The sequence below is a fragment of the Macaca thibetana genome, chromosome 19 (assembly GCF_024542745.1).
Source record: "Macaca thibetana thibetana isolate TM-01 chromosome 19, ASM2454274v1, whole genome shotgun sequence".
Taxonomy (NCBI): Eukaryota; Metazoa; Chordata; class Mammalia; order Primates; family Cercopithecidae; genus Macaca; species Macaca thibetana.
Window position 1 is genome coordinate 25,558,478 of NC_065596.1, and position 14,479 is coordinate 25,572,956.

The window sequence follows — 14,479 nt, forward strand, 5'->3', positions numbered from 1 at the left end:
CGGGGCCTCTAGCTCCCAGCCCCGCTGCGGCCGAGCTGCAGCCGGGGCTCAGTCGCCGCCGCCGCCGTGAACATGGAGCCCCCGGACGCACCGGCCCGGACGCGCGGGGCCCCGCGGCTGCTGTTGCTCGCAGTCCTGCTGGCTGCGCACCCAGGTATGGCTCGGGCTGAGGGCAAGGTGGGACTCGGGGGAGGCCCCTGGGGACCCCGGGAAAGCAAAGAGAAAGGGCTTTACCCTGACCCCAGGAAGCAAAATGTGGGGACCCCAAGAAGGAGGAATATGGGAGTGTTGGAAGGTACACCTTCCAGTGAGAGATCTGGGGACAGCCAGGCAAGAGAGCTGGGGATACCCAGGCGGTGGATCAGAGACAACTAGAGAAGTCAGCCCCCTTTCCACTCAGCACCCTGGAATCTGCGTCCCACCTGCCTCCTTCCTCAGACCCTGGAATTTGGGCCCCCAGCCCTCTTTCCTCAGAGCCAGGAGTCCAGGCCTCCAGTGGCTAGAATGGCTTCCCCCAGGGCACAGAGGATCAAAACCCCAGGGCTTCCTCCCTCAAAGGTTCTCAAGTTTTAAGAGGTCCAGGGACCCCTTAGAGAAGCGAGGACCATGTTTCCCCGCACCAGCGATCCGTACATATTTAGGAGTTTCCAGAGTCCAGTATAAAGAACCCGCCTCCCTCAGGAAAGGGCTGGAGCACCAGCCCTGGGCAGTGACAGTGGAACAAAGTGTTTCCAAATGACAGGCCCCCTTCCTGGGGCCTCAGCTACATTTACACACCTGCATGGGCATGGCGATAGAAGGAGAGGAGGCCCTGGGTGGGGGGCTGGGGACAGAGGGACAGAGAGATGTGAGAGAGATTGGGGAAGAGAGAGGACCTCTCTGCCTCCACTTGCTGTCTGCAGCTCAGACCCAGCCTTAGGCACCAGCCTGGCCCCCATCACCCCTCCCTGGGGACAAGCTGGGGCCAGAGGTGAGTGCCTGGGAATCCAGGCCCCTGGCACACTCATGGTCAGTAGTGGGTCCCCAGGGGCGGGGCTGGGCCAGATTGAGCGGAGAAGGGAAGGGAGTATCTAAGAAGCACTGAGAGCTGATGCCAGGATGCCAGACCAGAGGGTGAGGGAGGGTGGTGGTTTTTCTACAAGAACTACTCCACCAGGCCCCAGCCTCCTCTTCCCTCTGATCCCAGGAGTCCAGGCACTCAGCTTCCCAAGATCCTGGGCCTCAACCTTATCCTGTTGCACGATGACTCACCTTATATCCCGTTTGCTGTTGTATCAAACGGAGAGGGGGGCCAAGAGGCGGTTGGGGGCTCTGGCTCCAGGCCGGGCAGGTCTCAGCCAGCCTGTCCCTCCCACATTCCTGAAACCTGCCCAGCCCTGTCCCCCCTCACCACCCCCACACACCTATCCCGCCTAAGCTCCGGGCCCAGCCGCAGCCCACACCCCAGCCCCTCACTCATGGGAAAGAGGAAGAGACCCAGGGACTGAACGGTGCAGGTGCAGAGAGAGAGGCAGAGACAGGGACAGAGATGAAGACCCAAGAGGAGAGACACACGCAGAGGTGGAGACAGGGATGGAGAGAGACATTTATCCATCATCATGGAGGTGGCCCTGCCCAGGGTGCTGGAGGCAAATGACTGAGCCAGGCCTGGCCCTGCCCTGGGGGGTGGCATGTGCTCTGTTGGGAGAAGCAAGGGCCGGTGCAGTATTACCCCAGGGCCCTGTGCAGCCCAGAGGAGGAGCCCTGAGCTCTGCAAGTGCAGGGAGGGTTGGATTTGAGACCCAGAGATGCAGGGAGAAGGGATGGAGGGCGAAAGGATCTCAGGGAGGAGGGGCTGGGGGCCTGGACTCCTGGGTCTGAGGGAGGAGGGGCTGGGGGCCTGGACTTCTGGATCTGAGGGAGGAGGAGCTGGGGGACTGGACTCCTGGGTCTGAGGGAGGAGGGGACAGGGGCCCAGACTCCTGGATCTGAGGAAGGAGCTGGAACCTGGACTCCTGGGTCTGAGGGAGGAGGAGCTGGGGGACTGGACTCCTGGGTCTGAGGGAGGAGGAGACAGGGGCCCAGACTCCTGGATCTGAGGAAGGAGGAGCTGGAACCTGGACTCCTGGGTCTGAGGGAGGAGGGGCTGGGACCTGAACGCTTGGGTCCTGGGGGAGACAGGACCCTGTCTGGAGGGCTCTTCCTGTTGGTGTGGTGGACAATAGCTCAGATGCCCTCTTGCAGATGCCCAGGCGGAGGTGCGCTTGTCTGTGCCACCGCTGGTGGAGGTGATGCGAGGAAAGTCTGTCATTCTGAACTGCACCCCTACGGGAGCCCATGACCATTATGTGCTGGAATGGTTCCTTGTGAGTGCTTGGGGTTGGGGGGCCTGGAGTCAGGGCACAGCAGGGCAGCAAATGTTCATTCTCTCATCAGTGCCTAAGGTCTGTAGAGATCCACCAAGCCACACCCCTTGTTACAGATGGGGTCACTGAGTCCTACTGAGGAGAAGGGATTTGCAAGGTGCCCCATGTCTGGGCACAGCTGAGTCTAGAATGACGTTGACCTGCTCTGGACTGTGGGCTCTTGAGAGAGAGAACAGAGACAGACACCAAGAAAGCAGGAGAGGCTGGGTGCGGTGGCTCATGCCCGTAATCCCAGCACTTTAGGAGGCCCAGGCGGGTGGATCACCTGAGGTCAGGAGTTCGAGACCAGCTTGGCCAACATGGCGAAACCCCGTCTCTACAAAAATACAATAAAAAATACGGTAGTCCCAGCTACCCAGGAGGCTGAGGTAGGAGAATCGCTTGAACTTGGGAAGCGGAGGTTGCAGTGAGCCAAGATCGTGCCACTGCACTCCACCCTGGGGAAAAAGAGCGAAACTCCATCTCAAAAAGAAAAAGAAAAAAAGAAAGCAGGAGACTCGAGGGGTCAGGGAGGACTAACGAGGAGAGAAGGCTAGGCGCAGTGGCTCACACCTGTAATCCCAGCACTTTGGGAGGCCTTGGTGGGTGGATCACAAGGTCAAGAGATCAAGACCGTCCTGACTAACATGGTGAAACCCTGTCTCTACTAAAAATACAAAAATTAGCCGGGCGTGGTGGTGCGTGCCTGTAGTCCCAGCTACTCGGGAGGCTGAGGCAGGAGAATCGCTTGAACCTGGGAGGTGGAGGTTGCAGTGAACCGAGATCAAGCCACTGCACTCCAGCCAGGTGACTTGTCTCTCTCTGCTTGAGAGACAAGCGGAGAGGGAGAGATGGGGAGGAAGAGGGATGGAACTGGAATGAGATGGAGAAAAGGAGACAGGAAAAATCAAGAACTGATAGGGAATGGGGGCAGAAGGTGGAGAGGGACAGAGGGACAGAGGGACCAGGGAAACCCATAACAAGAGGAAAAGAGGCAGAGCCAGGAGCTGCAGAGAGAAAGGGCCCAGAGAGAGAGAGAGAGAGACTGAGGAGCGCTGGGACACCAGGAGCTGAGAGACTCCCGTGTGCCCGCAGACCGACCGCTCGGGAGCTCGCCCCCGCCTGGCCTCCGCCGAGATGCAGGGCTCTGAGCTCCAGGTCACAATGCACGACACCCGGGGCCGCAGTCCCCCATACCAGCTGGACTCCCAGGGGAGCCTGGTACTGGCTGAAGCCCAGGTGGGCGACGAGCGAGACTACGTGTGTGTGGTGAGGGCAGGGGCGGCAGGCACTGCTGAGGCCACTGCACGGCTCAACGTGTTTGGTAAGTGTCCACAGACATCCCCCGAAGGGAGGCAGGCAGGGAGGGGCACAGGGCAGGGGCTTCTGACGTGAACATCTTTTTCACAGCAAAGCCAGAGGCCACTGAGGTCTCCCCCAACAAAGGGACACTATCTGTGATGGAGGACTCTGCCCAGGAGGTACCTCTCGGGTGGACCTTGGTCCCAGGGTCCTGGAGGAGGAGAAAACAGGGCCCTGGACTCCTGGGTCTGAGGGAGGAGGGGCTGGGGACCCCTGGGTAATGAAGGATGATGGGCAAGGCCCGGCGAGGTGGCTCATGCCTCTCATCCCAGCATTTTGGGAGGCGGAGGCAGGCAGATCACCTGAGGTCAGGAGTTCCAGACCAGCCTGGCCAACATAACGAAACCCTGTCTCTACTAAAGATACAAAAGTTAGCCAGGCACGGTGGTGTGCAACTGTAATCCCAGCTACTCGGGAGGCTGAGGCATGAGAATCACTTGAATCCGGAAGGCAGAGGCTACAGTGAGCTAAGATCACACCACTGCACTCCAGCCTGGGCCACAGAGCGAGACTCTGTCTCAAAAAAAAAAAAGAAAAGAAAAGAAAAGGAAAAAAAAAAAGGAGGGGCAGAGGGGGAAGACTCCTGTGTCCTGGGAAGGAGAGAGCTGGGGGACCCAGAATCCTTAGTCCCTGGAGGATGGTGCTGGAGGCCTGAACTCTTTAGTCTGAGGAGTCGGGGACTAGGAATTCAGACTCCTGGGTCCTGGGAGAGTCAGGAGTTAGGAACCCGGCTCCTAAGTCTGAGTGGCAAGAACGGCTGAGAGAGGAGCCCCGACTTCAGAGTCCCAGCTCCAAACCCAGGGCCACACCTGTGTCTGCCTCAGATTGCCACTTGCAACAGCCGGAATGGGAACCCGGTCCCCAAGATCACGTGGTATCGCAACGGGCAGCGCCTGGAGGTGCCCGTAGAGATGAACCCAAGTGAGCAGCGCAGGAGCTCGGCGGGATGTGGGCTGGGGTGGGTGGCGGGACTGGGGCCTGGCTGACTGCCACCTCCCCTAATCTCTCCCAGAGGGCTACATGACCAGCCGCACGGTCCGGGAGGCCTCGGGCCTGCTGTCCCTCACCAGCACTCTCTACCTGCGGCTCCGCAAGGATGACCGAGATGCCAGCTTCCACTGTGCTGCCCACTACAGCCTGCCCAAGGGCCGCCACGGCCGCCTGGACAGCCCCACCTTCCACCTCACCCTGCACTGTGAGTCTGTGCTGGCCTTTGACCTCTGACCTCAGGCTCCACACCTCATGAGGCCTGACCCTCCACCTGGTGGCCTAACACTCCCGTGTGACCCTCCACCTCCCTACTTCATGCTAAAAAAATGTGCTAGTGCTGGCCGCTGACTTCTGACCTCAGTTGGTCACACAAGCGCCATCATGACCTCTGACCTCCAACCTCCACTTAGCACCCTGGACCCCGTGGAGTTGAGGACTAAATGGTGCTTTACACTCTCTCACACTGAATCAGGTCCCCCTATGACATCTGGCTCCAAGTCTCACACTGACCCATCGCCCGTACGGACCTCTGACCCTTGACTTATACTCACAGTTTATTTCAACCTCTGAACTCTGGCACTTTGCCTCAGAATAAGTGTGAACCTGAGGCTTGAAACCTATGACCCCTAACCTTTGACCCGCCATAGCCCTCTACTGGGATGCAGGACTGACCCCTTGTCTGTCCTCTAGCCTTGACCCTTCCCGTGATCACGATTCCCATCTCCCTGCCCTTCCCTTAGATCCAACGGAGCACGTGCAGTTCTGGTTGGGCAGCCCATCCACTCCAGCAGGCTGGGTACGCGAGGGTGACACTGTCCAGCTGCTCTGCCGAGGGGACGGCAGCCCCAGCCCGGAGTATACGCTTTTCCGCCTTCAGGTGACCCACCCAAGGGTCCCTCTGGGATCCACCCCCCAGCCCCTGACCTCCATGACCTACTAACCTGCATAACTTCTAATGTGGGACCTGGGAGGCCCCTGGCTTAGTCACCACCTGATCTGGTGGCCCACGAACTAAAAGGACCTCTGACCCCTGATTTGAGAGAGTCAGGACTTAGCATGCCACCTGACTTGACAAACCCTGACCACTGATTCTGGCTTAGCATGACACTAATCTGGTGGCTTCTGACCTAGCATAAGCCCGCTGAACTAGGGTGGCTTCTGAGCCTGGTTCCTCGTCCCCTGTCTCCCAGGATGAGCAGGAGGAAGTGCTGAATGCGAATTTCGAGGGGAACTTGACCCTGGAGGGAGTGACCAGGGGCCAGAGCGGGACCTACGGCTGCAGAGTGGAGGATTACGACGCAGCAGATGACGTGCAGCTCTCCAAGACGCTGGAGCTGCGTGTGGCCTGTGAGAGCCCTGGGGGAAGGGGCAGGCAGGAGGGGCCCTGGCATCAGTGCCTCTGCACCCTCCTCCCCACAGCCCTGAAGTTGCTCTGTCATCCCAAACAGTCTGCCTTCAACCCTTTCTCTGCATTTCTTGTGTTTTGGGGTTTTGTTTTGTTTTGTTTTTTCAGACGGAGTCTCGCTTTTGCCGCCTAGGCTGGAGTGCAATGGCACAATCTTGGCTCACTGCAACCTCCACTTCCCAGGTTCAAGCAATTCTCCTGATTCAGCCTCCCAAGTAGCTGGGACTACAGGCATGCGCCACCACACCCAGCTAATTTTTTGTACTTAGTAGAGATGGGGTTTCACCATGTTGGTCAGGCTGGTCTTGAACTCCGGGCCTCAGGTGATCCACCCGCCTCAGCCTCCCAAAGTGCTGGGATTACAGGTATGAGCCACTGCACCCGGCCTTTCTCTGCATTTCTGTGGTGTTTGTCCTGGTTCTCCGAGCACCTGCCTCCATCCCCTCTAATCTGTCCTACACGAGGCAGCCAGAGAGACCAGACAGCTCTCTTTTTTAATTTCTTCTAATTTTTTTTTTTAAGAAATAGGATCTCGCTCTGTTATCCAGGCTCAAGTGCAGTGCCATGATCACAGCTCACCACAGCCTTGACCTCCTGGGCTCAAGTGATTCTCCCGCCTCAGCCTCCCAAGTAGCTGAGACCACAGGTGCTCCACCACACCTGGCTAAATTTTTTTTTTTTTTCCCAGAGACAGGACCTGGCTTGCTGTATTACCCAGGCTGGTCTTGAACTCCTCGTGAGATCCTCCTGCCTTGCTCTCCCAAAGTGCTGGGATTACAGGAGTGAGCCACCGCATCTGGTCAAGAGCTCTTTCCGTAGCACAAACTTGACCCTCCTCTGCTCAGAATCTGCCATGGCTCCCCAGTACCCTTGGGAGAGAGCCCAGGTGTCTCACCATAGCCTTCGAGGCCCACCTGGCCAGCTTCACCATTAGCTGATCCTTCTCCCCAGTCAAGGCTATCTCCTCATCACCCCCCAGGCTCCTCTGGTTCCCACCTTCACTGCCCATCCTCCCCTACCATCTGTTTCTAACCAATCCCTTGAATCCCAGGCTTCTAAGAACACTTTTCAGTTCACTTTTATCCAGACCCTGGGGAAAGGCTGTATTCTCCCTTAGCACTTCTTGCATATCCCTTCCTGGGGTAGACCCTGCGCCAGATGCTGGGAACACGTCTGTGAACAAGACAGGCCACCGCTGTTATTTCAGTAGGGGAGACAGATGGTAAATGCTAACAGAGCCCTTTCAGTAACAATAGTGTGTCTACAGGTGATACCACCAGTGAGAGAGAGCGGGAGAGGGGATTATTTTAGGTGGCGGGTGTTGCAGTCTGCTTTCCTGGGAAGCACATTCTGATTTGGATGTTTTCAGGCAAGAAGTTTATGGGAAGTACCCCGGGATCCACACCTCTTGGATCTAGGGAGGTAAAGGAAGCAAGATTTAGCAAGATTTAGAAGTTGGACTGAAGTCTAAAGAAGGCCTCGGGCTGGGTGCAGTGGTTCATGCCTGTAATTCCAGCACTTTGAGAGGCCGAGGCAGGAGAATTGTTTGAGCCCAGGAGTTCGAGGCCAGCCTGGGCAACAGAGGGAGACCCCATTTGTATAAAAAAAAAAAAAAATTAAAAATGAGCCAGGCGGCCGGGCGCGGTGGCTCAAGCCTGTAATCCCAGCACTTTGGGAGGCCGAGACGGGCGGATCACGAGGTCAGGAGATCGAGACCATCCTGGCTAACACGGTGAAACCCCGTCTCTACTAAAAAAATACAAAAATCTAGCCGGGCGAGGTGGCGGGCGCCTGTAGTCCCAGCTGCTCGGGAGGCTGAGGCAGGAGAATGGCGTAAACCCGGGAGGCGGAGCTTGCAGTGAGCTGAGATCCGGCCACTGCAGTCCAGCCTGGGCAACAGAGCAAGACTCCGTCTCAAAAAAAAAAAAAAAAAAAAAATGAGCCAGGCATAGCGGCACACTCCTGTAGTCCCAGCTACTCAGACGCCCAGGTGGGAGGATCGCTTGAGTCTGGGAGGTTGAGATTGCAGTCAGCCAAGATTGTGCCACTGCACTCCAGCCTGAGTGACAGAGAAAGACCCCGTCTCTGGAAAAATAAAAACAAAAAAGTAGGCCAGGCGCCGTGGCTCATGCCTGTAATCCCGACACTTTGGGAGGCCGAGGTGAGTGGATCACCTGAGGTCAGGAGTTAGAGACCAGCCTGGCCAACATGGTGAAACCCCCTCTCTACCAAAAGTTAGCTGGGTGTGGTGGCAGGCGCCTGTAATCCCAGCTTCTCAGGAGCCTGAGGCAGGAGAATCACTTGAACCCAGGAGGCGGAGGTTGCAGTGAACCGAGATCATGCCATTGCACTCCAGCCTGGGCGACAGTGAGACTCTGTCTCAAAAAAAAAAAAAAAGAAAGAAAGAGGGCCCTCGGTCAGCCCCACGGGGCACTTGGAATCCAGGATGGCCCTTCACAGTTGTCCCCAGTTAGGGTGAGGGGGCTGGGCCTTAATAACCCCTACATCAACCAGTCCTCAGAGGTATGCTGGCCTTAGGCAAGGGGCTCTCAGCAGCTGAGGCAGTTCCCAGAGAGGGCTGACAGCTGCGGGCTGACAGCTGTCATCCTTCTCAGCAGCTGGTGGAATAAGTCTTTCCATGCTATAGGAAAGATCTGGGTGTCCAAAATAGGGTAGGTCAGGGAAGCCTCTGAGAAGAGATATTTGAGTGAGAAACCAGAGTGGACTCAGAAACGCAGAGAACGGCCAGGCACGGTGGCTCACACCTGTAATCCCAGCACTTTGGGAGGCCGAGTCAGGTGGATCATCTGAGGTCAGGAGTTTGAGACCAGCCTGGCCAACATGGTGAAACACATCTCTACTAAAAATACAAAAGTTAGCCAGGCATGGTGGCTGGCACCTGTAATCCCAGCTACCCAGGAGACTGAGGCAGGAGAATCTGGGAGGCGGAGTTTGAAGTGAGCTGAGATTGTGCCACTGAACTCCAGCCTGGGTGACAGAGCAAGATTCTGTCTCAAAGAAAAAAAGAAAAAAGAAAAGAAACGCAGAGAGCTACAAGAAGAACACTGCAGACGGAGTGAGCAAGTGCAAAGGCCCTGGGGCAGGCCCCAACTTGGTCTGCTCAAGAAAAACAGCAAGACAACAGGGTAGCTGGGAGCACAGGAGGAGTGGGGGAGAGTAGGAGATGGTTCAAGAGGTGGGTGAGGGCCAGATCAGGCAGCATCTTTTAGGCACCCTTAAAAAGTTTGGCCTGGATGCCAAGAGTATTGGGGAGCCACTGCAGAGTTTTATGCAGAGGGGAGGGATGACCAGTGGATTTTTTTTTTTTTTTTTTTTTTTGAGTCAGAGTCTCACTCTGTCACCCAGGCTGGAGTGCAATGGCACAATCTCGGCTCACTGCAACCTCCACCTCCCGGGTTCAAGCAATTCTCCTGCCTCAGCCTCCCCAGTAGCTGGGACTACAGGCACGCGCCACCATGCCCAGCTAACTTTGATTTTTAGTAGAGACGGGGTTTCACCATGTTGACCAGGCTGGTCTCGAACTCCTGACATCAGGTGGTGCACACATCTCAACCTCCCAAAGTGCTGGGATTACAGGCATGAGCCACCGCGCCCAGCCTGACCAGTGGGTGTTTTAAAGAGATCCCTCTGGCTGCTCAGTGGAGGATGAACGAGACGGAGGAGCAGGCTAGTGAAGAGGTGGTCGGGACAGTCAAACCTGGGGCCAGAGATGGAAGGAAGCAAGAGGATCCGTCCTGAGAGCAGACCAGATAAAGACCTGCTGAGGCCAGGAGCAGGGGCTCACACCTGTGATCCCAGCGCTTTGGGAGGTCAAGACAGAGGATCACTTGAGGCCAGGAGTTTGAGACCAGCCTGGCCAACATAGCAACACCTTGTCTCTATTCAAAAACAGAACAGAACAAAACAAAACTTTGCAGAAAAGATGTTTGGGTATAACAGGGAGGTGACCCCAAGGGTTGGGGTTTGAGCAAAAGGTTTGGGTGCTAAAGTCACAGAAGGGACACCTTCCACACACCTAAGGTTATTCGTTAACCGTGGGCTCAGATGTCAGCTCTGAAGAAAAGTCATTGACTTGGGCATGTATTTTGGGGTTAGACTGCTAGATTTTTGGTTGGAGAGCCTGGATGGGAGAATGGAGATTTCATGGAGATGGGGTAAGCCAGGAGGAATACTTGCTGTTCTCTGCTTCCAACTGTTCATTCATATTTGCACCCCCAATGGCCCCTGGAGAGCCCCTAATTGAGTGGGTGGGGGTCTGGGAAGAGTGACAGACTGTCCCCCACTGCAGATCTGGACCCCCTGGAGCTCAGCGAGGGGAAGGTGCTTTCCTTACCTCTAAACAGCAGTGCAGTCGTGAACTGCTCTGTGCACGGCCTGCCCACCCCCGCCCTACGCTGGACCAAGGTGAGAGGGAAAGGAGCCCCCTCGGGCCCCACACTTGCACCTTCCTCTCTCCCCTTGCTGCTCGCCTTCTCACAGAGTCCTCGTCCTCCTCTGCCCTCCCCAGGACTCCACTCCCCTGGGCGATGGCCCCATGCTGTCACTCAGTTCTATCACCTTCGATTCCAATGGCACCTACATATGTGAGGCCTCCCTGCCCACAGTCCCGGTCCTCAGCCGCACCCAGAACTTCACGCTGCTGGTCCAAGGTTCAGGGGGCAGGGAGGGGGTGGGCTTGGATGGGGACAGTGTGGGGTGTGGGACCTGGACAAACAGGACGAGTCCCTGAGTCCTTGGCTGGGGTCTCCGTCTTCTGCTGGATTCCTCTCTTCTCTCTCTCCCTCCTCTCCCTTCACTTTCTTCCCATCCCCACCACCCACAGGCTTGCCAGAGCTAAGGGCAGCGGAAATAGAGCCCAAGGCAGACGGCAGCTGGAGGGAAGGAGATGAAGTCACGCTCATCTGCTCCACCCGCGGCCATCCAGAGCCCAAACTCAGCTGGAGCCAACTGGGGGGCAGCGTAAGGGACCTTCCTCTCCACCCTGAGCCCCCTCTCACTCATCCAAGTATTGCATCCTCCTTTCCACTTCCTGGGAGACTGGACGTCTTTCACCTCTGCCCTCACCCCCACCCCTTGACCCCACCAGCCGGGGCCTGATCGGAGCCTCCACAGCCCGCAGAGCCAATCCCCGGACAGCAGGGTTGGGTGAGCAGCTCTCTGACCCTGAAAGTGACCAGTGCCCTGAGCCGCGATGGCATCTCCTGTGAAGCCTCCAACCCCCACGGGAACAAGCGCCACGTCTTCCACTTCGGCACCGGTGAGTGACTGAGGTGGTGGCAGAGGAGCCGGGCGTGGGGCAGACAGAGCTCACTGCCTGACCCGTGCCTCTCTCCATCCTGTCCCTGCAGTGAGCCCCCAGACGTCCCAGGCTGGAGTGGCCGTCATGGCCGTGGCCGTCAGCGTGGGCCTCCTGCTCCTCGTCGTTGCTGTCTTCTACTGCATGAGACGCAAAGGAGGACCTGGCTGCCGCCAGCGGCGGGAGAAGGGGGCTCCGTGAGTGGCCTGCTATCTGCAATGACCACCATAGTTTAACCCCATCCCTACCCTCAACCCCAAGCTCAACCCATAACCAACTTCAACCACATCTTATCCTCCACCCTACATCCCACCACATCCACCTCCATCCCCAATCCATGTTCATCCCCAGCTACAACCCAACCCAGATTAATCCACAGCCATCCCCAACCCATCCTTACCCCAACTACAGCCCCAAACCCAACCCAGACTAATCCACAGCCATCCCTGACTCCATCCTCATCCCCAACTACAGCCCCAAACCCAACCCAGACTAATCCACAGCCATCCCCGACGCCATCCTCATCCCCAACTACAGCCCCAAACCCAACCCAGACTAATCCACAGCCATCCCTGACTCCATCCTCATCCCCAACTACAGCCCCAAATCCAACCCAGACTAATCCACAGCCATCCCCAACCCATCCTTACCCCAACTACAGCCCCAAACCCAACCCAGAGCCATTCCCAAACCCATCCCCAAGCCAAAATCAATACCATCCCCTCCCTAATCTCCTCTCCTGCCCCTAGTTCCGTCTCGTCCCCAACTCCATCCCTGTCTCCAATCCCAACCCTACCCCCAATCTCTCCTCAGCTGCAGTCCATGACCTCCTTCAAATCATCCCCATCTAAACTCCTCTCTAGCCCTGGCCACATCCCCATCCTCCCCAACCTCCAGCCCCAACACCCATCATCCCCCTGAGCTCACCCTTAACTCCAGTTTCTCCTCCAATCCCATCTCTCACCATCCAGCCCTCACCTAGCCACTTCCCAACCCTAGTCCCCCACCATCCCAAAGCCAACTTCACCCATGTCCCCATCCCCAATCACCCTTGTCCCCATTCCTGACTCCAAATCCAACCCCTAAGCCTCCCCAAGCCCCTCCTCATCTAACCTTGTCTCCAGCCCCAACCACATGGCCATCCTCACCTCCAATCCGTAACCATCCCAGACTGATCCTAAAACCAACTCCAGCTCCATTCCCATCTCCAACCCCAATAGCATCTGCATCCCCGTGCCCAAGCCTAACCCCAGTGCCATTACCAGCCCCTACCCTATCCCCATGCCACCCCCACCCAGCACACCCCCATCTTCACCTCCATCCCCAGCCGCATCCTAGCCCCACCCACCCCCATCCTCAGTTCTTCCCCCTGCCGTGTGCACCTCCAACACGATGCCTCCGCCCGATGCCTCTTCCCCCCAGGCCACCAGGGGAGCCAGAGCTGAGCCACTCAGGGTCGGAGAGGCCAGAGCAGACCGGCCTTCTCATGGGAGGTGCCTCCGGAGGAGCCAGGGGTGGCAGCGGGGGCTTCAGAGACGAGGTGGGTGAGGTCCTGGGCACCCTGGTGAGAGGGACCTGCTGGGCAGTGGAGCACGCCTGTGGGCACAGGCTGACCTCTCCATCCACTCCCCAGTGCTGAGCCAAGAACCTCCTAGAGGCTGTCCCTGGACCTGGAGCTGCAGGCATCAGAGAACCAGCCTTGCTCACGCCGCAACCACCCCCGCCTTCCCTCTTCCCTCTCCCTGCCCAGCCCTCCCTTCCTGCCTCTGCCGGCAAAGCAGGGACTCACAGCGGCTGCCTGCCTCCGGGAGGGAAGAAGAGGGAGGGGGGTGGGTGGGAGGGGGCCTTCCTTCAGGGAATGTGACTCTCCCAGGCCCCAGAATAGCTCCTGGACCCAAGCCCAGGGCCAGGCCTGGGACAAGGCTCTGAGGGTCGGCTGGCCGGGGCTATTTTTACCTCCCGCCTCCCTTGCTGGTCCCCCCACCTGACGTCTTGCTGCAGAGTCTGACACTGGATTCACCCCCCACCCCGCCCCTGGTCCCGCTCCTGCCCCCACCCTACCTCCACCCGACCCCATCATCTGTGGACACTGGAGTCTGGAATAAATGCTGTTTGTCACATCAACACTATCCTGTGGCCAGAGCTTCCTCTGGGAGTAGGGAAGGGAAGGGCGATGCAGGTGATTCCCCCCTCTCAGCTGCCCCCATGTCCACCCCCTTGCAAGACCTTGGAAGAAGTCTGATGTCATGGAGAAAGAAATGAGACAGGGCTGGGCACCGTGGTTCATTCTTGTAATCTCAGTGGTGGTGGCTCATGTCCGTAATCCCAGTACTTTAAGAGGCTGACACTGGAGGGTGACTTCAGGCCAAGAGTTAAAGACCAGCCTGTGCAACAGATCGAGACCCCATCGCTACAAATAACAATACTAATAATACAAAAATTAGCCAGGTGTGCCTATAGTCCCAGCTATTCAGGAGGCTAAGGTGGGAGGATTCCTTGAGCCCAGGAGTACGAGGCTACAGTGAGCTATGATTACGCCATTGCACTCCAGCCTGGGCGACAAAGTGAGATTTCATCTCTAAAAAAAGAAGAAAAGAAAAACAGGCCAAGCTTGATGGCTCACACCTGTAATCCCAGCACTTTGGGAGACCAAGGTAGACGGATCACTTTAGGTCAGGAGTTTGAGACCAGCCTGGCCAACATGGTGAAACCCCGTCTCTATTAAAAATACAAAAAAATTAGCGAGGCATGGTGGTGCCAGCCTGTAATCCCAGCTATTTGGGAAACTGAGGCAGGAGAATCGCTGGAACCCAGGGGGCAGAGGTTACAGTGAGCTGATATCGCACCACTGCACTCCAGCCTGGGCAACAGAGCGAGACACTCCGTGAAAAGAAGAGATAAAGAAATGACAGCATGAGAGCGGGTGAGCACGCAGAGGGCAACTTAGCTGGCCGAGGGTGGAGGGAAAGACGCCGGGTCCTGAGGGCCCTGGGCTTGGTCCCCAAGGACCATCACCTGCCT

At 57.3% G+C, this 14,479-nt stretch overlaps 2 protein-coding genes across 16 annotated transcripts in view; both read left to right on the forward strand.

Annotated features, from left to right (window-relative positions):
• APOE (apolipoprotein E) overlaps positions 1-14,479 on the forward strand; it is a 125,782-nt gene that overhangs the window by 24,723 nt on the left and 86,580 nt on the right. The window contains exon 1 of one of the 15 annotated variants that reach the window (XM_050772159.1): positions 1,032-1,035. The exons of 9 other annotated variants lie outside the window; for them this stretch is intronic. The gene's annotated coding sequence lies outside the window, so the exon portion shown is untranslated. Of the gene's footprint in view, positions 1-1,031; positions 1,036-1,286; positions 1,292-2,362; positions 2,368-8,621; positions 8,626-10,817; positions 10,822-11,113; positions 11,118-14,479 lie in introns of those variants that run through there. 5 more of the 15 variants (XM_050772148.1, XM_050772150.1, XM_050772157.1 and 2 more) reach the window with 5 other exon arrangements.
• Positions 16-13,585, forward strand: BCAM (basal cell adhesion molecule (Lutheran blood group)). The gene is made up of 15 exons (XM_050772126.1): positions 16-154; positions 2,224-2,345; positions 3,480-3,708; positions 3,795-3,865; positions 4,571-4,667; positions 4,759-4,941; positions 5,477-5,613; positions 5,927-6,083; positions 10,451-10,566; positions 10,670-10,811; positions 10,985-11,121; positions 11,275-11,419; positions 11,511-11,655; positions 12,881-12,998; positions 13,092-13,585. The coding sequence occupies exons 1-15, from the start codon at positions 73-75 to the stop codon at positions 13,095-13,097; spliced, it is 1,887 nt and encodes a 628-aa protein (XP_050628083.1). The 5' UTR covers positions 16-72; the 3' UTR covers positions 13,098-13,585.

Excerpts from the sequence above, each read along its gene's own strand:
- BCAM (XM_050772126.1), top strand. The coding sequence starts at position 73 with ATGGAGCCCCCGGACGCACCGGCCCGGACGCGCGGGGCCCCGCGGCTG. Across the intron at positions 2,346-3,479 it reads ATGTGCTGGAATGGTTCCTT|ACCGACCGCTCGGGAGCTCG; the intron begins GTGAGTGCTTGG and ends GTGTGCCCGCAG. Across the intron at positions 11,656-12,880 it reads CGGCGGGAGAAGGGGGCTCC|GCCACCAGGGGAGCCAGAGC; the intron begins GTGAGTGGCCTG and ends TCTTCCCCCCAG.